This window comes from Eptatretus burgeri, chromosome 4 (assembly GCF_056783735.1).
Source record: "Eptatretus burgeri isolate ZD-2024b chromosome 4, Ebu_testis_v1, whole genome shotgun sequence".
Lineage (NCBI taxonomy): Eukaryota > Metazoa > Chordata > Myxini > Myxiniformes > Myxinidae > Eptatretus > Eptatretus burgeri.
This window is the reverse complement of record NC_140964.1, coordinates 62967844-62990343: the sequence shown is the minus strand read 5'-3', so window position 1 is coordinate 62990343 and position 22500 is coordinate 62967844. Positions and strand designations below refer to the sequence as shown.

Sequence of the window (22500 nt, the reverse complement as noted above, 5' to 3'; positions counted from 1 at the left end):
AAACGTTGGGGGCACGTCAAATACGGTATGAGTAAGTTTGGTATACGTGAGTAGAACGCTAAAGTACGCTATCATACGTCGTAGTAAGTAGAGTACGTCAAGAAATTTTAAACATGTTCAAAATTTTACGACGTACTCGGCGTATGACACACGTTCCGCATGTGATGGGGATAAGTTTTACACACGATATGTGGACGCTTACACACGTCCACAAAGGCTACTTATAAGCTACTCATAAGTCGAAACACGTCGCGGTAATATCTTTTTTACGCGAAACTTATTTCTAACTTATGTTTGACGTGCTTTGAACCAATTCTTTACGTAGTCCCAACACACATCGACGTATGTAGACGTATTCCAATGACGTCTTCCGGTCGACAAAAAAAAAAAAAATTAATGTGTTTCTAGCTTACAATTGCCATATAAAGACGTGTTCCCAGCGATTTTGGGAATTGGTATATAAAAATGCTGCTCATAAAAGGGAACCCAACAGTGTTTTCGAGTTCCTTTTTGAGTCGATGTCCATGTCAGCAGTAACAGTATCAGTATCAGTATTAGTATTAGTAGTAGTTTGTTCATGTTGGCAGTAGTAGGTGAGTGTGAGGGGGAGGGTGTGGGTTATGATGGATCCTCCTTGCGTCCGCGTGTCCACGGGTAGGTTCATAGGCTGCCACTCAACGATTTAAATGGCTGCATCTCCACTATTGAAAGTAGACGCTTGCGCTCAACAATTGGATTTTTTTACACTCAACGACTTTTAAACGGTACCACTCTGCTATTTTCATTGTTTACAATGAACGATTTAAATTAGTCACTCGCCTTTGTTTTTTGACGCTGGGGTTTTGAAATTTGAAGCGTTTCTTCTGAACGTGTTAAAACGCTCAAACTCGACTATTTTAAATAGACGCTGCCGATGGACAATTGGAATCATAGCCAAGCTAGACATCGAAGTGTGAACATCCTCGTCATGCCGAAGAAAAGTTTGAAGAATGCTGCAAATAAGTGTCTTGGCCGTGGCCGTGGACGCTGACGCAAGGACGATCCATTATACCGACGTCTTTCAGCCTATGAGTAACTTAAAAGTAACGTCTGTCGACGTGTGGAAACGATCGCGTAACGTGCCAACAACACGTTAATCATAGGTTAGAAATAGGTTTCGGGTACGCTAAACATTACCTCGGCGTGTCTCAACTTATGATTAACTTACAAGTAGCATGTGTTGACGTCTGCCAACGATCGCAGACCGTGCATACAACTTGTGGCCAGCGTAGCGGAACGTGTGAGTCATACGCCGGCATACGTCGTGAAATTTCAAGCATGAAAAAATTTGAGGACAACCGAAAAGTACAACGTTTAAAGCCAACGTACAACGACGTATGGCAGTGTTTTTCAGCGTGCTCTCAATGTTATCAAAACTTACCCATAACGTATTCAACGTGTGCCAGCGTTTTAGAAAAAAAATTCAAAAATCGGCATACGTTGGCTAAAACGTCAAGGTGTGACCGGGCCTTTATATCATGATTTCATGAAGCCATGCACACGTTCAAGGCACCCAGTGCCAGAGGCAGCAAAGCAACCCCATAACATCACTGAACCTCCTCCATGTTTGACTGCAGAGAGGGTCTTCTTTTCTTTGAAGGCTTCATTTTGTTTTCTGTAAACATAGACATGATGTGCTTTACCAAAAAGCTCTAATTTGGTCTCATCTGTCCACAGGACATTCTCCCAGAAGGATTTTGCCTTGTTCAGGTGTGTTTTGGCAAACTCCAGTCAGGCTTTCTTATATCTCTCTCAGCAGTGGGGTCCTGCTGGGTCTCCTATGGTAGATCCCACTTACATGGAGTTGGCAACGGATGGTGCGAGTTTAAACTGTTGTACCTTGTGCTGAAAGTCAGCTTGAATCTGTTTGGCAGTTGATCGAGGTGCTTTCTTCACCATTCGAACAATCCTTCACTGCAACATTCGATCAGGTTTTCTCTTGCGGCCACGTTCAGGGAGGTTGGCTACAGTGCCATGGGCCTTAAACTTCTTGATAACATTGCGTACGGTGGACACAGGAACATCAAGGTCTCTCGAGATGGACTTGTAGCCTTGAGATTGTCCATGCTTAGCTACAATCTAGTGCCTGACCCCATCAGACAATTCTCTGGTTTTCTTTCTTTTCTGCATGCTCATTGTGGTACACACAGTGACACAAAACAGCAGAATGACTCCATTTCTCTATTCAAATTGGTTGAATGAGTGATTTTTATATTGCAAGCACCTGCAACTCACCACAGGTGAGTTCAATTCCAAAGTAAAAGAGAATCACCTGCTTGAATTCTAATTATTTCTAACAACTTCTAAAAGGTGCCAATAATATTGTCCAGGGCCATTTTAGGATTTGTGTGGAATAAGCTCAGATTTAGTCATTTTCTAAGTTTATTTTTTTGTATTGTTCCACTGTAAACCAAAGAAATACATATGTGGATACCAAAATATTTTATCAATTCCAACAATTTTCTGGAAGAAATGGTGCATTATTTGAAATAAGTGCAAGGGTGCCAATATTTTTGGCCACAACAGTACGTGTAATGTTACGATCACTTCTAATTATATTTACTTTACTCATCAAAACCAGGGTAACGGAACTTTTAGGATGACCATAACTTTTCAAGGAACGAGTGGAGTACTGAGGTCTTGTTTCCTACCTGGGGCTGCTGGATTGGCGTGGGACCCACCAGGTGGATTTAGTACTGAGAACAGGTCAGCAACATCTTTGGGCTCTATTTGAGCAAGCTCTGAAATAATATGAAACAGAAATCCTTACCCTAAGGTTCAAACCTCTGAACCATTAATTGCTCACCGAGAGCTCGCTATACTTTGTAAGGAAAGCTGAACAAAGCCATTAAAATGTTTATTGCTGGAGAACATAATACTGACCAAATAATAACCCAGGCTAAGCAAATGACCTTTATTCATAAAGGTAGCAGGTGAACCTCTTACCATCTGTCACAATGCGATCCAACTCTGAGGAACCCAGAAGTGGTTCGGGGCCAAGGCGTGAGCCAGGAGGTTGCGAGGCCCCGGGCATGCGTTCATCGGGCAACCGGGGGAGATCCATGCTGGCTGAAAGCAAAGAGCAGAGACCCCTCAGCACTAATCTTCCTAAAGAGGCCTAAGTATGGGATCTACATTCCTCCCACACAGGTACATCAAGGCAAAGAGTGAAATGAGGGAAAACAGAGGATGTGAGCAATGAGAAAGCTCCACAAGAGAGGTTCTGAGTGTGCACCACAAATTGCTTCAATTTTACTGTCCAAAAATTTTTTATGCCCAATTCACAAAACGCAAACTATTTCTTAGGCTTTACAATACAATGTTTTCCATAATTATTGGGGAACTGGAACGAACATTCACAATGAGAAACACATTTATTAAATCTGTAGAGGCAAAAATTCTGAAAACAATTCAAGTGCAAGTTATTTACTGCTGTCATCTTGTGTTACAATTTGATACTTCTTTTCATCAAACTATACACAATTTGAAAAGTGACTGCAGGCTCCGTTTGTATGCGGGCTCCATTTGTTAGTCGATTTGTTTGTTTGTGGGTCTCTGTTTATTTGCGGGTCTGTTTGCAAGCGGGTCTGTTTGCTAGCGGGTCTGTTTGATTGCGGGTCTGTTCTGTGGTTTTGTGGGTTTATTTCTGACATATGCATTACTGACTCACTCGACAGAATTTGAAAACTGGTGATCGTACTCGGGTTGTGCATGGGGAGGTTCTAATTCACTGCTTAAAAACCATTGACATCTGAGAAGTGGGAGAATTATCAACACAACAATGGGGGAAAATGCCGAGTAATACTGTAATATCATAATGTTTGTGTTTGTTTGCTTGTTTGACTTCTATGCACTTCTGAACTGCTGGACGGATTTAGTTGATATCTGGTGCTGCACACAGGATGTGCACGGGAAAGTTTTAGTGGGTAAAAATACATTGAAAAGTCCAAGGGGGGTTCAGGGTGGGGGAGGAGCAGCCTAATTTTCTCGATGTAATTGTGTATCGTTATAGCGAGCACCACCGAGTGGAAGCTTGTATTACAAGTCATAAATCATAAAAGCGTGGGAATTACGGATGGGTTCTTTGCTAGTTTGACATAAATAAAGTTAATATTGGAAATAAAAAGATGCCTTAGTTGAAGAAATGACTTCAGGAAAATATTTTCTCTCTCATCAAGAAATGTGTAAAATAACCATTTTAACATCGTTGTGGCACTTGCTGCTGATAAGGAAAAACCAAAGCATAAAGTTGGATTGAAAACGTAATAGAGTCACAGAGGGTTGGTGCACAAGTCTCTTCCAAATTTCGCATAAAATGCCATGATGATAACAAATTACCTTTTAATTAGAAATTTTACTTTTGAGCACTAATGGACCAATGGAGGCATCACTTATAAACACATAGGAACGAGGCTATGCTTATAAACACACACGGGGAAGAATGGGTGAGAGGGGTGATGGGGGTTCAGATCGATCTTGAATACTGAAAATATTGTTATGGTGATAGGGATAGATGGAGGAATTTAATAGGAAAGTTAGGATGAAATGGAGTTGTTTGGTCCGTGGATGTGTACGAGACATCTCGATGTAATTGTCAGGAAACTGTGAGCTTAAGTGTTACGTGTGACCACACGGGGGTGGTGCGGTGTTAATTAGATAGGGATTAAGGATAAGTTCCCCAAGTATGTGATTGCCCCCATCACCTATTCCTACATTTTTGCATTTACAAGTCAGCGATGAAGAAGTTGCGCTTTTATCACAACTATAACAAAAGCTAGCCAAATGTGCCGAGCAGGAAGAAACCCCCCCCCAGCTTCCTGGGTTTGGGGCGAGCAAGCCAAGCCCCAAGAGGAAACGGTTGTTCGGTGACGTCAGAGAGAGATAGAGAGGAACGCACGCGTGGGGAATGAAGGACGCATGTCAAGAAAGAACGTAGCTAGGAGATGGCCTGTAAGAACAGGGCTTCACGGCTGGCTTTCCTTCGACTCATGAAGAAGATGGCACGATTGTCGTATTCGCGCTGAGGTGATTTGGCTCGTGTACTGAGCACGATGTTGGCCATCGACTCTTGGCTGGTCATGTGTGACGGACCTCGAAACCTTGTGTATGTCGCCGAAGGGAACGACACCATTCTGCAAAGAGCATATCGGCAGGCACGACAGACGAAGAAGATGCACGATGGTCGGTGAACCTTGATGTTGAACACCATTCACGAATTGCCTGACGAACGTTCCAGCTACTAGAGGGCGGCCTGGCGTCATTTTGCACGCGTCCACACGTGAAAATAGAAGTGCCTCGGTTCCACGTTCCATAAAGACCATCTCTGGACCAAGCTAAGTGCCAGAATAATGTCAAGAGATTTTCTTTGATTTTGTTTCCCCTTGTCTGTATTCAAGTCTGTGTGTAGAAGCACTTCAATTTCGACTTTAGGATTTATTTACTTCACGTTATTATCATTACCTTTTGAATTATTGTCCCTTGTAAATATTTATATCGGCATTAAATTCCCACGTAATTTTAAGTTGATGTGTTCGTGTATTTGTCGGGGGTTTGAGTATAAACCCCCCTGTGCATCCGTCTGTACCTCAGTCGTTCCGCCAGTGCCGCGCCCTTCCCCTCCCGCGCGCGTTATAATCTCCGAGGACCAACGTGTCCGCCTCCTTAGACAAAACCACTCGGCTATCCGGGTTGGCGGTGTTAATCGCCCGTCACCACAATTTGGGTTGGTGGATTAACCGAACCGCCAGAACTGCGACAATATTATTGACTGTTATATTAAATGAATTATCACTATTTATCTCTTACAATTCCCTATTCAACCCGATGTAAACATGCTGGTAATCAATCAGGTAATGCTACATCACCTGAACAACCTAAAGCCAATGCCAGTTCAGTTGCCATGAACAATTTGCTCTCCCTAAATGAATGGATACAAAGAGGACATTGGAAATCTTGACAACACGTAAGCAATTTGTATTGTACAGTATTTGATGAAAACCGATGCAAAAGCTAAGAGTGTGCAGGCAATTGTTTGGTTTGATTTTCTTTTTCAAACATCTATTCATTGAATTGCACTTAAAACCACAGAGAACAAAATGACACTGGAATGGCCAGGCCCTTACCAAATGGAGATGAGTTTTCATGGTGAAAAGCGTCTAAAACAAGACCTAAAGAACCCAAACCAACAACAAAAAAAAGATGATCATGTGAAATAATTTTATGCCCAGCAATAAAATACAAAAAACATGCACGTGGTGCAAAAACGATTTTGAATGATCAAATATGAATGTCATCAGAAAAAAGGAAAGCAAAAGGATGAAAGGTTTAGCGGTAAAGAAAAAGATATTGGGTAGTAAAAGGGTGACTTATTCAAGGAAACTCCAGACAAATTTGGAAGTGGTGACTCAATCATCCAATTCAATCATTCCAATTGGGTTTTGATGATCCAAACATACACAGCAGTGCATGGAGAGGCAACGCGCCTCGCTTGCCTGGGCAGCACAACGCTCATCTGACATAAAGACCACGGGGGATCGAGCTTCGTTTGGAGAATTAGCCAAAGGTCGATGAGAGAATCCATGTATTGTGCCTGACGGTCGTTACGGGAAAACAGCTAGAGCAACAGAGCTGCACTGAAGCCTCACTTGATGCGTCTGCAGGTTTTTCCATGCCTCCGGAGAGGATGCCCAGAAACTCAGCATTAGTCAAAACTTCTGAGAGATCAGCCAAGGGGTCTTCTGCTGGCCTGGAGGCTGGGGTATTCAGAAGTACCCGAAAAGAAAAATGACAAAACTAAAAGGAAGCTTCAAAAAACAAACTCACGAAGTGAAAGAAAAAAAAACATCAAATGACATGATAGTGTCTTATGTAAAGAAATCATGAGATGATACGTTCAAAAATAACAATGCATCTGATGATCCCAGTGTCAAAACTGATCTTTAATGAATACAAAAGCTATAGGCTCTTGGTAAAGCAAGATGACAGAGGGGAGAAGGGTAACATTTTGAAAGTAGGTTGGTGGGAAGACAAACAAACACAAACAAGCAGGTGGATGGATGGAGAGAAGGAGAGAGGACAACCAAAAACACACAAGGATATGGATGAATGATGAGAAAGAGAAAGGATAACTGAACTCAAACAATCAGGTGGATGAATGGTGAGAAAGAGATAGGACAACCAAACACAAACAAGCAGGTGAATGGATGAAAAGAAAGAGGACAACCGAACACAAACAAGCAGGTGGATGAATGGAGAGTAAGAGAAACGAACAAAAAAGAAAAATATAAAACCTGCAGGAAAACTGGGTATGTGTGGGAAAGGATAAATGCGGGTAGAAAGAAGCATAGATAGAGATGGAAGGTACTGCCATCTTGAAACTGAGGGAAGAGCGAGATTATACTTATACTTGTTGAGGAGGTGGCTCAATAGGCAGGAGAAAAGAGGAATAAATAAGCGGAGGTAGGTGGTTAGCATGATTTTGGGATGCTAACAAGGAGAGGATTACTGCAAGAACCAAGAACATGTGGAGGAAATGAGGGCTGAAAGAAGAGAGGGAGCAAAATCAGAATAAAGGCAGTGGGAAACAGAGAAGGCACCAACCTTTCTATAATGAGGGCAACAGATTCTGTGCCTGTGCCTCTTTGTGGAAGATGCCAATGTTGGTGAAAACTTTAGATTCCACGGCATCCAGGATGTCACAAAGGGGGGAGTAGTTTTCTTTTAAGCTTTGGACAAAAACCAGGGAGGCCATGAGAAATTCAGAATGACTGGAGAAGTAGTTGCCATGACAGAGGACTCTTAAGTCTTCAGCAGAGGACTCCAAGTCCTTGTCAGAGACGAGGCTATTCGAAAAATGGAAACACTTTATATGTAGGCTGTGGTGAAGGGCACCATGATTTTAGTGACAGATAGAAGTAAGCTCACTGAGGTGAAGTTGTAATGGATCTCTTTTTGCACCTTTCATGCAAATGGGAGTGATTGGCTGTGTTCCAAGCAGATGTCTCGACAGCTCAAGGTGAAGGTCAAGTTGCAGAAAATAGAGAACACATGAAAGCGGCAGAGCAACACCTAAGACACACTGACACAATTGCCATCTGTGCCTCTCACAGGCAAAGTACAAGCTGCTCATCAGAATTTCTCTCCCTTATCGGATGAAAAACTCAATGCCAAGGAAGCAATGGGGGTCAGGAGAGGACTGTGAAGGTGGTAAGAGATAGGAATGTGTTACGGATGTCATCACTAAGTTCAGACATTCTGCCTTGTATCGAGTATAATATACAGCAAAGCTATTCATGCCGAAGGAGAAAGAGCATACACCAGAGGCAGACAAAGCAGGAAGCCACAGAGTCTGAGGAAGGAGATAGGTTGGAGATCCCCGCCTTAAGATTGGCCAGATTTTGTTTGCTGACTTGCCTGAGGATGGACATGCACTTGTGAGTCTTGTGAATGGGCAAAGGTTGCATTTGGTCGGATTCACCTTCTAAGTTGAAAAAGCAAGCTGATTGATAGCAACTGCCTCACTACAATAATTGAGTGTTCCAATGCTAAGAGGACGAAGAGGATAGCTGCACACAAGGTGGGATAAACATGTGAATGAGAGAACAGGCTTTCGTGAAAGTGCTCTCAAGTAGAGTCAATATCAAATTCAGAGGAGAATCAGGAGCAGTATTTTTGAAGGAGAGTTCATTCAGCACCATATCCATATGTAGATATTTGAGTGGGGAACAGTTTTGGGTCAGACCCACGGACTCAGAGAATGACATTGCATCAATGCCGTGGCTTGGTTGTTGTATAGCCATCTCCAAACCAGTTCTGCAAATGTGGAAATTCAAATCATCACAAATGTAGAGGTAAAAATAAATAAATAAAGATGGCTGGTCGTTGGTTGTTGTTAGCCAATAATGGTGGATATGGATGGAGTCACTGTTGTTTGGTTTCGAAAATGCAATGCAGAGGTGGTTTCAGAGGAATGTGAAGACAACGGGTATTCTGAGATTTAGGATGGATCTGTGCAGAGCAAAAGCTTTAAGCAATGGAGTTCTTAAAAAAAATGACAACACCACCACAGGGGTGGGGTGAGACCTGCTAAAGCAGAAGAAAAATAGCAGAAGAGATCTCCATAGGGCACATGGAACAGCCATATGGATTTATGAAAATTCACAGTAACACCATTCCTTGCAGCACTATTTCTTGTATTTATTTAAAATCTTTATACTGTTATCTCAGCTCATGTAAGAGCAGAACAACAGGGGGTTAATGGATCAACAGAAAAATGAGACAATGGAGAAATGGTGGGATGCCAACTAACACATGCAGAATTACAAGGACAGGAATTGTAGGAGAATGGTGAGAACGATCTCAGCGGGTGTAGTAGAGCTCAGTCATGGAAATGGGAGAGACCATGAGGTGTCAGAGGGTAGCAAACTTGAAATCCTGAAGGGGGGAGCTTGAGAGGACAGACTCAGGAAGAAAGTCGCATCAACAAGAAACAAAGGGTAGGAAAGAATGGAGGTGAACAGTGAGTTTAGACTTGGGGATAGCAACAACCACAGGGTAAAGCTGGAAGGTGAGATGAGAGGATGAGCAAGACCAAAATAGATCTGGGAAAAAAAAAAAAACCATAATGCAAGGCAACAAACCTGCTTTGGAGTCCAGATGTGAGTAACATCAGAAAGGATATTTTCTGAAAATGAGGCCCAAGAGTACCCCTCTGTCACCCAGAGGCTGACTACTAAATGAATGGGGGATTTGCCTGCCGGTCCTCATGGAGGGGCAAAGTGAAAATATTGGTCATTCTTGTATGAGAACATGTGCTCCAAGTAGATGACCAGTGAATTATTTTCACCATTATATGCAGACACAGGATAGGATAGTATTCCATCCAAAGCAACCCACTGCTTAAAACCACAGAGAACAGGAACACAGGAAACAGGAACACAGGCACACATGGAATTTGATAATCGGTCTCGGAGAGAATTCTACATGCCATTTAGCTGACAGTTTGGAAATCAACACATGTTGCCAGCAAGAGTCAAATGGACTGGAGATGTCTAGTGAGATAACCTTGGCCACTTGTTTAGGATTGGGGTGTACATACATTACTGACACAGAAGTAGTAGCATGTTCCATGGTGAAGTAACCTGGGCAGAAGCCAAATTGATGGTTTGAGATCATAATTTTTTTTTTTTTCACAAAGAAAGATGAGTCTTGAGGTCTTCAGAGATGAGATGAGTGGAGCTTTACTGCAATTATCAGTTCCATTACTTTGCTTATGATTTGGAGAAGATTGATTAATCCAGGGTTAAAAGGGTAAGTCTTGGCTAAATTATTTCGAGGTAACATTATAGATTTTTCATGAAGCAGGCAGGCGGCCCTCAAAAATGATGTGGAAAAGAGCAGAGAAACATGAGTCGACAAGGCAGATGGTTTTTTTTTTCATTTGGGCAATGATGTTGACAACATCAGTAGCGATGGAGGAGTCAACAGAGGCTGAGGAATATCTCTACAATTGCAAGATGGAAGTTTGTGTTTTTTAGAAATACAAGAGTCGAGCTCGTAGAGCCAAACAACAAATGGCAGCAGGACTACCAAATACCAAAGAGTATGGGGAGAAGATGGACAAAAGAGGAGGGAGGAATAACACAATCAAGTAACAATTGTCCAGAGACGAAACAATGGGAAAGAATCAGCATGTGTCGAAGAAACCATGGATATGTATTGGTGAGAATATGAGATAATGATGGGCAGTGCATTTGAAATACTGAAGTGAGGAGGACGAGACAATGGACATGGAGACAATTCCACAATCGGGAGACTAAGGGGGTCAAATGAGTGTGGGTGGGCAACCAGCCTGGATTATGGGAGGGTGAGCAGATGAGGGCTTATTGAGGAATGTGTGTGACTTGAGTTCAAAACTAGGAGGCATCAGGGGGAACAAGATCAGGTTACGCTTGCATGCACACATTTAATGGGCGGCCATTTTTCCCCGTGCCATCCCTACATATGGAGTACTCCCGTATCCATGATAAAATAGAGAGCCGATCAATTTGCCTTTGGTGGGAGAGTGACAGTGACAGTCCTTGGCAATCTGCCACCTGTCTTGACATTCCATTGGTACAGAAGGTCTCGCTTTCAACCACCTTAACAAGTTTGCATGCTGTAGGATGTTTTCAGTGAGGAAAGCTCTCTGCATCTGTTGTCTCCTGCCCTGTGTCCAGTCTTTTAAGACCACTGCCATTGTCACCATTTCTCCCATACCCACCCCGTTCTCTTCTAGTCTTGTTGAACCCCTCCCTCCCACCATTTATTTTCTGCCACTCATCCACTCATGCATGATATCTCTGTCTCCTTGTTGTTCACCTTTAATCCCCTGCCTATCTGTGAACCTGCTGCCCTTTATAATTTAGCTTCCTGAACTTCAATATATGCAAACACAAAAATAAATTAAAGGAAGTGCAGGATTGGTACAGGAAGTGTGTGATTATGGACTTTGGCCTTTTTCGCAAAGATGGAATTAAGGTAATCAGCGTTATCGTGAGTGGTATTTATTGTGAACGCATCCTTCAGAGAAGGGACAGATGAAAAGCATGTTACAGAGAAAGACTTGACCAACTTTTACCAAATTTCGTAGATGGCAAAAGACATGCGAGTTCAGACTCTGAATGGAACCTGATGCAGAATTCTGGCACTTTGTGGAAAGTCTGCATGTTCCCATCAGTGGTGTTGGCTTAAGATGGTAAACACAATTTGCTTTCTGGTAATCATCTCACTGCACAAGTCCCAGGCACTGTAGTCTGGAGATAAGTAAATAGTGGACAACTCAGTGGAAGAGAAAGGTAGGTGATGGACTACAGGGCAAAATAATTTTCATCATTAAACTGCCAGATATGGGAGTGTCTTGGCATATCCCTCAAGACCACCAGGGAGACAGGCACTTTCAAGAGTACATGATCTTAGTGAACAAAAGAAAATAGTTAAAGTTGGAGGGAAAGTTGGTCACAATGAAACGACACAGTCGAAGAAATGTCAGTTGGAATCAAACAGATTGAGTAAAGGCAGAAGTTTCATAAATGGCCTTGGCTGCATTCGTATGGAGATGAGTTGGGATGGGAAGATAGAAAGGAATTAAAGCTGTCTGAGAAAGCTTCATAAATGGAGTGATGACAGTATGGCCATGGGTCACGAGCAAAGGTGGCAGGAGCGTGGGCAGGTTCCGCTGGGGGGAGGGGTGTGGTGGAGCATGGGTAAGAGCAGGGGAAAGAAGAGGTGAGAGGTAGTTTATTATTTTGTATGCAGCCTTTGGCTGCTGGATGCATCAATGATGACAGTGTTTTCAGTCAGCTGCCCCCTTTTTTCAGTCAGCTGGTACATTTTTCCAACCTCAGAAGGATGACAGGCTGAGTCAACACACCTGGTGGTATTTTAACGGCACAACAGTGGCTCAAACTCAAGACCCTAACATCTTAAGCCAGCCACCTTGACCGTTAAGCCAACAACAGGCTTAGGAGAGGTCGTGAATATAAGGGAATGATGGACCAGTGCATCTGCATTCCAGGCAAAATGGTTTCCATCTTAGGATTCCTAAAGTCGGAGATGCAGCCAAACACATTAGTGTTGGGGTGAAGCATATAGTTACTGAATGCTTTCAGGAAGGCTACTGGATGCATCAATACACTGTACCTGCTGGTTGATCAATATCAATGGAACTAAAATGGATCTAATGAAATGTGGTGTCAGCAGAACACGCTTAGGATATCATGGACAGCTAAAATAACAAAATGAAGTACAAGGAATGAGTTGAACATCAAGAAAACTATGAACGACACCAATGAAGAGCTTACAAAGATACTTTGGCCACATAACAAAAGGACCAGTAGATGAACCTGAGATGATGATTATGCAAGGAAATGTCAAATATGTCAAATATGGGATCTTGGCTCACGGAATGAAAGAGCAAGTTGGTCCAGTGTAAAAGGCAAAGTATTGACAACAAGACCATGATTTTGGCAAAACAAGCAAGGGAAATAATTAACAGGAAAGGAGGAGGAAGCACTAATCTGTAAGTAAGAGAGTTGGTTGGGTTAGGTAGGATTCATTGGGGTTAGAGAAAATTGTGGGTCGGGATGGAGATTAGACGAAATGGTGGTGCACTTGACATCCTCTAGGGAAGAGTGAAATTGAACAATTGAACAGCCCCCTGGAGAGATGAGTTTCACAAACAGGAGAAAAGAGCAATAAAAAGTGGAGGTAGATTTGTAAGGTCTGTGGGTGGAGAACCAGCATTTTTGAAGTTTAACCAAGAAGGGATTATTGGAAGGATTCCTGTGTTTTGGAGGAGTTGGGGAGGGTTGTAAGATTGATAGAGCAGGAGCGAGAATGTAGGAGACGAGGGTGGAAAAAAAAATGGCAGTATCCTGTCTAGAAAGTGAATGCAACAGGCCTTGTGCTTCTGCTTCATCACATGAGATTCCAATCATGGCGAGAACTTTAGGTTACACCGAATCCAGTGGAGACAGACAAGATGCTGGACTGCAGCCCAGAGGGGAGATCAGTTGTCTATTGAGCTACAAAGATCTTGTAGGCTGAGTAGTTCTGATTTTCAAGGATTGACTTGGAACGACAAAGGATGACATCTGTGGCTGGTTTTGGACAACAGCTTTGCTATATGGTCAGTCTAGGAGAGGTTGTGACAATGGTGAGGCCACGAAGTTCAAGAAACTGAACCTCTTCCAGCAGCTGACAATAGAAATCCAAAGTCACATAGAAGATAACGGAAGAGAGAGAGAATGCAGGAGATGAACGCAATGAAAGTATGAAAATAATAATTTATTTATGAGCAGAAAAGCAAGCAGAAGATAGAGAGAGGAAGAGAGAGGAAGGGGAGAGGAAGGTAAGCAGGTAACAAAGACATGAGTCGGGAAAGGGGAGAAGGATTCAACAATGTTGACCTATGATTATCAAATAAATAAATGATAATGTAAGGGCCACAAGCGCAAGGGTGGATGCAACAGACATTTACATTTATTTACAACATTTAACTCGCAGGGACAGCAGAGGACAAAGTAACATTTGACAATTCTATAAATGACAGTTACAACAGCTGGACACTAAACAATCCAGCTGGTAAAACTTAGCTTTGCAGGAATGAAGTAGGTCTGTTTCAGAATGAAACCAGAAATTGAAATGAAACCTTAATGGCTTGTAAGTTAATGACTTCATAAAATCAAAATAGTTACCATCAAAGTTGTGAAAAATACACAGGTACTGGGAACAGCATGTAAAATAAACATTTCAGTGAAGCAAAACAAAATCCAGAGTAGTATCAGCAGCCTGTAAGAAGAGACACATGATGTTAAAATATAACCTTTGTAATGTTTGAAGTCCATATTGTCAGTTAAATTGGGGGAATGGAAGCTGATGTGGATCAGGAGCATGGACTGGGGTGGGGGAGCATGGACCAAAGACAAGGAAGAGCGGATGGAAGAGGGAAAGAATGAGCAATGGAAATGGGACAGCCATAGACTTTCATTTGCAGCAAACCAGGTTCCATTTCAGAATCCTGAGTTCAGTGACATTAACATGGACATCACACCCAGGATGAAGGGACTCATTGTTGAAAACCTGCAAAAAAGCAGAGCTGTATGAATGCAGTGGTTGTGGTTTGATTCAACCAAGAAAGGAAAGAGCAAAGGGAGAAAAATAAAAAAAAGTTATGGAAGAGGAAAAGTAGAGAAGAGGCAGCACCATTCGGAATTCTCCTGAGGCCTGCACAAGCACGGAGGGCAGTCGGAAGTTCTTGAACCTCACAGCAAGGGAGAGTGAGAGAGCTTGAGTGGGACGGAGAGAGACAGGGACAGAAACATGTGTGTGTGTCATACACATATATATATATATATATATATATATATATATATATATATATATATATATATATATATATATATATATATATATATATATATATATATATATATGACACAAGCAGTATTTCCTGTTAATGGGTCTGCTAATGCTGACCCAGGAGCAGCAACCTGTAGGAAGACACATGTGATGTTAAAATGTAATATTTTAGAAATTAAAGGTCATTACACATGAGTGCTTTGTGTGGTTTCCCCAGTCGGAATTGAAATCCTGCAGTCTCTTAAAATGAATGTTCAACAAATTGTATCTCCCCTAAGGGTTAACCAATGCGGGCCAAAACCGTTTTGGCATGTGTGAGATAATGTTGGGTTATCAGGCGACACATGCACTTCAAAGGAATAATAGTTCATTGAAAGAAGACACAGGACGAGAGGGCAGACTGAAACAATGAATAGAGATAAATAAATAAATAAGGACACACTCAGTAAAATGAGAGGCACTTAATACAGAAAAGAACCTATGGTTCCACATGCACCCTTCCAGTCACACACAAAGGGGAGAAACCAGGCAAGGTATTAAAGGAAATGGGTAGTATGGAGAAGGACTGCAGGGGGCACAGGTCAGCACTCTGACGTCCAGAAGGCGGACTCGCTCCGCACAGATGCCATCGACCCCAGAGAAAGCGCAGGCATCCCTGGCTCCTACCAACTCGACTCGCCCAATAGTGAGTCACTCAATTTCCAAGAGAGTGAGAGCAGAGTAGCAAAGTGCAGAAGAGAGCGAGAAGTGAGAGAGAGCGAGAAGTGAGAGGGCGAGAAGTGAGAGGGCGAGAAGTGAGAGAGCGAGAGGTGAGAGAGCGAGAGGTGAGAGAGCGAGAGGTGAGAGAGCGAGAGCGAGAGGTGAGAGAGCGAGAGCGAGAGGTGAGAGAGCGAGAGCGAGAGGTGAGAGAGCGAGAGCGAGAGGTGAGAGAGCGAGAGCGAGAGGTGAGAGAGCGAGAGCGAGAGGTGAGAGAGCGAGAGCGAGAGGTGAGAGAGCGAGAGCGAGAGGTGAGAGAGCGAGAGGTGAGAGAGCGAGAGGTGAGAGAGCGAGAGGTGAGAGAGCGAGAGGTGAGAGAGCGAGAGGTGAGAGCGCGAGAGGTGAGAGCGCGAGAGGTGAGAGCGCGAGAGCAAGAGGTGAGAGCGCGAGAGCGAGAGGTGAGAGAGCGAGAGGTGAGAGCGCGAGAGCGAGAGAGAGAGAGAGATGAGAGAGCGAGAAGTGAGAGAGCAAGAGGTGAGAGAGCGAGAGGTGAGAGCGAGAGGTGAGAGAGCGAGAGGTGAGAGAGCGAGAGGTGAGAGAGCGAGAGGTGAGAGAGCAAGAGGTGAGAGAGCGAGAGGTGAGAGAGCGAGAGGTGAGAGAGCGAGAGGTGAGAGAGCGAGAGCGAGAAGTGAGAGAGGGATAGCAAGAGCGAGAGGTGAGAGAGCGAGAGGTGAGAGAGCGAGAGGCGAGAAAGTGAGAGAGCGAGAAGTGAGAGAGCGAGAGGTGAGAGAGCGAGAGGTGAGAGAGCAAGAGGTGAGAGAGTGAGAGGTGAGAGAGCAAGAGGTGAGAGAGAGCGAGAGGTGAGAGAGCGAGAACGAGAAGTGAGAGAGCGAGAGGTGAGAGAGGGATAGCAAGAGCGAGAGGTGAGAGAGCAAGAGCGAGAAGTGAGAGAGCGAGAGGTGAGAGAGCAAGAGGTGAGAGAGCGAGAGGTGAGAGAGCGAGAACGAGAAGTGAGAGAGCGAGAGGTGAGAGAGCGAGAGCGAGAACGAGAAGTGAGAGAGCGAGAGGTGAGAGAGCGAGAGCGAGAACGAGAGGTGAGAGAGCGAGAGGTGAGAGAGCGAGAGGTGAGAGAGCGAGAGGTGAGAGAGAATGCACTGCACTTTCAAACATTCGTTGCTCTCTCCCAGCACCGGCCAATGAGGTGGCACGTTACCCTCATTGTAGTGACGTCATGTCGACCCAATGAATAAATGATGCAACGTCTTGCTCTGTGCCAATGGTAGCAAGCCCTCGGAGGTCTTTGTCATGACCAGTGGCATGCCGGACGCCTTGTACTCAGAGTACAGGCTCAGAGGTGGGTCCAAACAAACTTGGCCCAAATATTAAATAAGACATGTAAATGCATGTCTCTCCTACCTTGCCTGGGTGCCTGGCCTTGTTCCTGGAGAGGACATGTACAAATTACACTTTTCTATAGAACGCATGTCAACTATACCGGCTCTCACAGCATACATAAGAACAGGACATCTTTTCTCGAACAGGCTCCTGGTTACAATAGAACATTCTATCCGATGCAAACACACGGACAACATGAACTTGACATATTAACTAATTTTTATCCCCTCCAAGGTAACACAGCTCACCCCTCCTACCCCCACCGTGTGTCATTACAATTACAAGAAAGTTCATCGAACACCTTACAGTGTTCAAGTATATAATTAAATTGAAATAAAATAAAGATTATGAAGGTCGTTGAGAAAAACATCAATTCCAGAAGTTTACCGCCATTGATGCAGTGGCTTTTACACCACCTTATCCAACAGGTGTGTGTGTGTGTGTGTGTGTGTGTGTGTGTGTGTGTGTGTGCGCGCGTGCGCGCGTGCGTGCGTGCGTGCGTGCGTGCGTGCGTGCGTGTGTGTGTGTGTGTGTGTTGGTATGTCTGGCTTCCTTCTTGGGACTACGGTACAGTAATTGGTCTTTATTACCTCCGCCACCGAAGGTGAAGGAGGTTATGTTTTCACCCATCTCTCTGTCTGTCTGTTTGTTTGTGTGTGTGTAGGATATCTCAAAAACTTGTGGATGGATTGGAATGAAACTTGGTGGGCAGGTTGGATTTGAACGAACCACCCCCCCCCCCCACCCTACCACAACAGCTCCCTTCGGCTGCATCCCCGTCAGAGGGGGGGAGGGCTCTTCGATGGTCATCAGGAGCTCTCCGGTCTCATGACCATCCAATCCTGACACTCCTCTTAGCGGATTTCAATCCAAATTGCAGGCTGGGCTTTGAGGGAAAGTCATGGCGGAGATCAACATTCCTCGCTCTCCAAGAACCTGATACACCTGCATTCTCCCAAACTAAAGCATGGCGATTTGTGGCAAGAGGAAAAGGTAAATTTAGTCAATCCAATTCATCACCGAAGAGGATGGTCAATACCAGCAGTGCCTGTTGCAGCCATTCTTTCCCTTTTACATTATGCCAATTATTCCCTGGGGCCTCTTCCCAAACTTGAGGACACATTAATCACAGCGGACTAACTGTGGGAGGTTATGCGGACCTCGCTGAGCCTTACCCAATCATGCTCTCAATTTAGTGGCATAACATTCCACAGATTATCTGGATGGTCATCTGGTGGCGGTACACAGATCCTGTCCTTGCAGGAGGGACTCATATCCATCAAACAGCCTAACATGGCAGGTTGCTGCATGCAGGCTGTCCCAGAGCCTCAGGGAGAGGGTGGTGGACCACTTGCCTGAGTGGCTACCTCCTTGAGCCCTCACCAGCCCTCAGAGGCACAGGACAGATCTCACACGTTACAGGCCAGACCTCGCACATCGCAGGCCCGACCTCAACAGGGTGTGGCCCCACAACACCTCTCCCTTGTGCTTCTTTCGTCGCACCATTACAGGTGTCCGGGAGGGACTATTTCAGTCGCTCAGATGTCTTACCACCACCTCCGGGGTGCGGCAACCTTATACGAGACAACCACTAGACTCCCCGTGGGACCCTGGCCGTACTCTGTTCCCTGTTTTTTTTTCCTTCCCTCTCCCGCCCCTCTTGTCTCCTGCTCCCCTTGTTGTGCGTTTCTGTGTGTTCGCCCTCATACGAGCCTCGACAGTGTATACAAAAGAAAAAAAAAAAAAAAAAAAACACACCTGAGGTCGAGCTCCATGTCCAAGCCACCGAGATGCCTGGTGCATAGAAATCTCTGAGGGGGCAATTTCTCCCGAGGACGGCCACACTAACTCTCCCTGGTCCTAATTCAGCCTGGGGACCAAGTGCCTCTTTGGCTGTCCCAATATCAATTTCACAGCCTCGTGTGTCCCATTGTTGCTGCAGGCAATGTGCAGGAGATGTGCAATGTGCAAGAGCCCCTATGGCTCTTGAGAAACTTTGTCTTTCCCTACAGCTGCTACTGGCATTGAGCCTCCTTCCGCGTCCTTTTACAATTTCCACGAGTGGCCATCTGCTTGTGACTCAGCACCTGCATAAAAAAACACAAATTGCTAAAAACCAAATGGGGCTCGGGCTGACCCACAATGGCCTGCTCTTCTCTTATGATGATGACGCTTCTTTAATACCTCTGGTTTTTTTTTACCTCCCTGTGGGCATTAACACTCCCCCATCAACGTTAACTCCCACCTCAAGAGTGCAGGGTCGACGACTATGGGCGTTGAGCCGATCCCCAAGAGGTAAGACCTAAACACCACGGGTCCCGATCAGACTCACCAGTGCCAGCTCACACACCTTGGTGGATGCAGCTCCCCAAAAAATGTGCAGGCTAGACCTCATGCACGCCAGTGTCGGCCCGACCCATGCACGTCGCAGGCTAATCTGCCGTCTCGCACACAAATGCTGGGTCACACATCACTGGGTCCAGGAGGGTCAAACCGTGCCTCCACAAGTACAGATTCAAATACCACAAGGGTTCGGTCACATTCTGCAGGAGCTGCTTACCGATCAACTTCCGCTAAATCGCCCTTACTGCTGCTCTCTCGTCTCTTATACTGTCTGTCTTTTCCGGGGCAGGGCATCGCCCACACCAAGACGTGGATGGTCCAGGCCATTTCTTTCTTCACCTTCAATCCCCCCTGTTCAAAATATATCTCCAAACTGTTGCTGACTCCCACAATTTTTGTTAAACGTACTTTTTATTTTAGCTCCCATCTCACCTCTGGTCTGTTTAATTTGAGTTCCATTTTGTTTAATTTGAGTCCTTATATCCCCCGGTGTGTACCCCGGTCAGAATAGGTACACCGTATCCCTGCGAGTCGTAAAAGGCGACTAAAATGGTTGGCGTCAGGAAGGGCATCCGGCCATAAAAACATCGCCTCAAAAGGAAACCATGATGAGTACAACTGATGGGCAGGGTACAGCCCGAAGTACCCCGTGGGGGTCCTCACCCCCTCTCGTTAAAACTCAAGGTGGGGAACCCGATCGAAGCAAGGGAGGAAATTTTTCCATTTATGATGACCAATCGTCTGATGCCCCACGTGGAGATCGGTTTCTGAGGTTTGGTACATGGAATGTAGGGACAATGACAGGGAGATCTGGAGAAGTGGTTGAAACATTGGTCAGAAGAAGAGTGGACATATGTTGTGTGCAGGAGACACGGTGGAAGGGAAGTGGTGTGAGAATGGTGAAGGGAAGGCAGGGGCAGAAGTACAAGTTTATGTGGCAGGGGTGCCCGGAAGGCGTGCATGGTGTTGGTGTCATGTTTTCTGAGGAGTTTGTAGACAGTGTAGTGAGTGTGACTAGAGTGAGTGAAAGGTTGATGATGGTGAGAATCGTGATCGGAAATCTCTTGGTGAACGTCATCTCGGGATATGCCCCGCAGGTCGGTCGAAGCGATGAAGAGAAGAACATGTTCTGGTGTGCGATGGAGAAGTTGATGGAAAATGTGAAAGATGAGGAAGTTGTTGTGGTTGGAGGAGACTTGAATGGACATGTGGGAAGGAGTCCAGACGGTTTTGAGGGAGTCCATGGGGGTTATGGATATGGTGTGAGAAATGGAGAAGGTGAAAGGATCTTGGAGTTTGCTGATGGAGCTGATTTGTTGATCTGTAATACTCAATTCCAGAAAGCGAATAATAAGCTTATTACATACACGTCAGGTGGGTTGACGACAACCATTGACTACCTGATGGTGCGTCAGCAAGATAGGGGAAACCTCCGGGACACAAAGGTGATCCCAGGGGAGGAGACTGTTTCGCAGCACCACCTGGTTGTCTGCGATATAAGGGTGAAAGGTGCGCGGAGAATTCGGCGGGTGAAGTACCAACCGAGGATGAAGGTGTGGAGGTTGAAAGAGGCGACAGTGAAGGAAGCATTCAGAGAGAGGCTGAGTATGGTTGAAGATGATGTGGTTGAGCTTGAAAGTGGTTGGATGTCAATGAAAGATAGTCTATTGGGAGCCGTTGGTGAGGTATGTGGATGGACAAAAGGACCACCGAGGCACTCGGAAACATGGTGGTGGGGTGATGAAGTTGGAAAGACGATTGAAGAGAAGAGGAAGAAGTTCAAGGAATGGCAAAAGGCAAAGGATACGGTGGAAGAAGAGGCTGCACATGAAAGTTATAAGGAAGCCAAGAAGGCTGCAAAGAAAGAGGTTGCAAAGGCGCAGGAGGCCCATAGGAAAATGTTCGGAGAACGCTTGGATTCGGAGGAGGGTAAGAGAGCGGTATTCAGGATTGCAAAGCAGATAGCGAGAGAGAGATTTGATGTGACGGGGGTGAGTTGCTTGAAGGATGAAGTGGGACAAATTGTTGTGGATTCAGATGGAATTAAAGGAAGATGGAAGAGATATATGGAAAGGCTGTTGAATGTAGAAAATGAATGGGAGAGCAACATCGAGAGTAACCCGGTTTTAGGACCAGCAGAGAAGATAACTGAGAAGGAAGTTGAGGAAGCTATAAGAGCAATGAGGAGTAGAAAAGCAGGAGGGCCGACGGGAGTTGTGGGAGATATGTTGAAGGCAGCGGGAAGTTGGGGTGTGAAGAGAATGACAGAGATCTGTAATCTGGTGGTGAAAGAAGGCCGCATTCCAGTGGATTGGGAACTGAGTACCCTCGTCCCTCTGTACAAGGGGAAAGGTGACCCTCTGGACTGTGGCTCCTATAGAGCAATAAAGTTATTGGAGCATGGAATGAAGGTATTGGAAAGGGTGTTGGAGAAGAGGATAAGGAAGAAGGTAAAGATTGACGAAATGCAGTTTGGATTTATGCCTGGAAGAGGAACGACAATGCGATTTTTATTGTAAGGCAGTTGCAGGAGAAGTACATGGAGAAGAGGAAGAAGTTGTTTTTTGGGTTTGTTGATCTGGAGAAAGCATTTGATAGGGTCCCACGCGAAGTAATGGCATGGGCATTGAGGAAGTTAGGAGTGGAGGAATGGTTGATCAGAGTAGTGATGGCCATGTACGAGAGAGCACGCACAGCTGTAAGGACGAAGGATGGGAACAGTGGTGAGTTTGAGGTGAAGGTGGGAGTGCACCAGGGGTCGGTACTAAGTCCACTTCTATTTGTAGTTGTGATGGAGGTGCTGGCTCGGAGGGTAAAGGAGGGTTTACCGTGGGAGCTGCTGTATGCAGATGATCTGGTGTTGATTGCAGAGAGTATGGATGGACTGAAGGAGAAGATGAACAAGTGGAAGGAATGTATGGCGGCAAAAGGGTTGAAGGTGAATATCGGAAAGACGAAGGTGATGGCAAGTGGTAAAGCATGTGGTGAGGTGGAAAGGACTGGGAAGTGGCCGTGTGCTGTGTGCAGGAAGGGTGTCGGAGTGAACTCCATTCAGTGTACAATGTGTGCTGAATGGGTTCATCGAAAATGTAGTGGTGTGAGGGGGTCATTAACCAGTGTGGCAGCTAC

General features: G+C 45.0%; 1 protein-coding gene across 18 annotated transcripts in view; it reads right to left on the bottom strand.

Moving 5' to 3' along the window:
* LOC147028199 (histone-lysine N-methyltransferase 2C-like) overlaps nucleotides 1–22500 on the bottom strand; it is a 275536-nt gene that overhangs the window by 82207 nt on the left and 170829 nt on the right. For 11 of the 18 annotated variants that reach the window (XM_085878349.1, XM_085878353.1, XM_085878348.1 and 8 more), the window contains 4 exons: nucleotides 6684–6791; nucleotides 6162–6206; nucleotides 2986–3108; nucleotides 2691–2780 (listed from right to left, as the gene is read on the bottom strand). In XM_085878349.1, coding sequence (XP_085734475.1) covers nucleotides 2691–2780; nucleotides 2986–3108; nucleotides 6162–6206; nucleotides 6684–6791 — 366 coding nt within the window. The remainder of the gene's footprint in view (nucleotides 1–2690; nucleotides 2781–2985; nucleotides 3109–6161; nucleotides 6207–6683; nucleotides 6792–22500) is intronic. The other 7 variants (XM_085878357.1, XM_085878361.1, XM_085878366.1 and 4 more) reach the window with 5 other exon arrangements.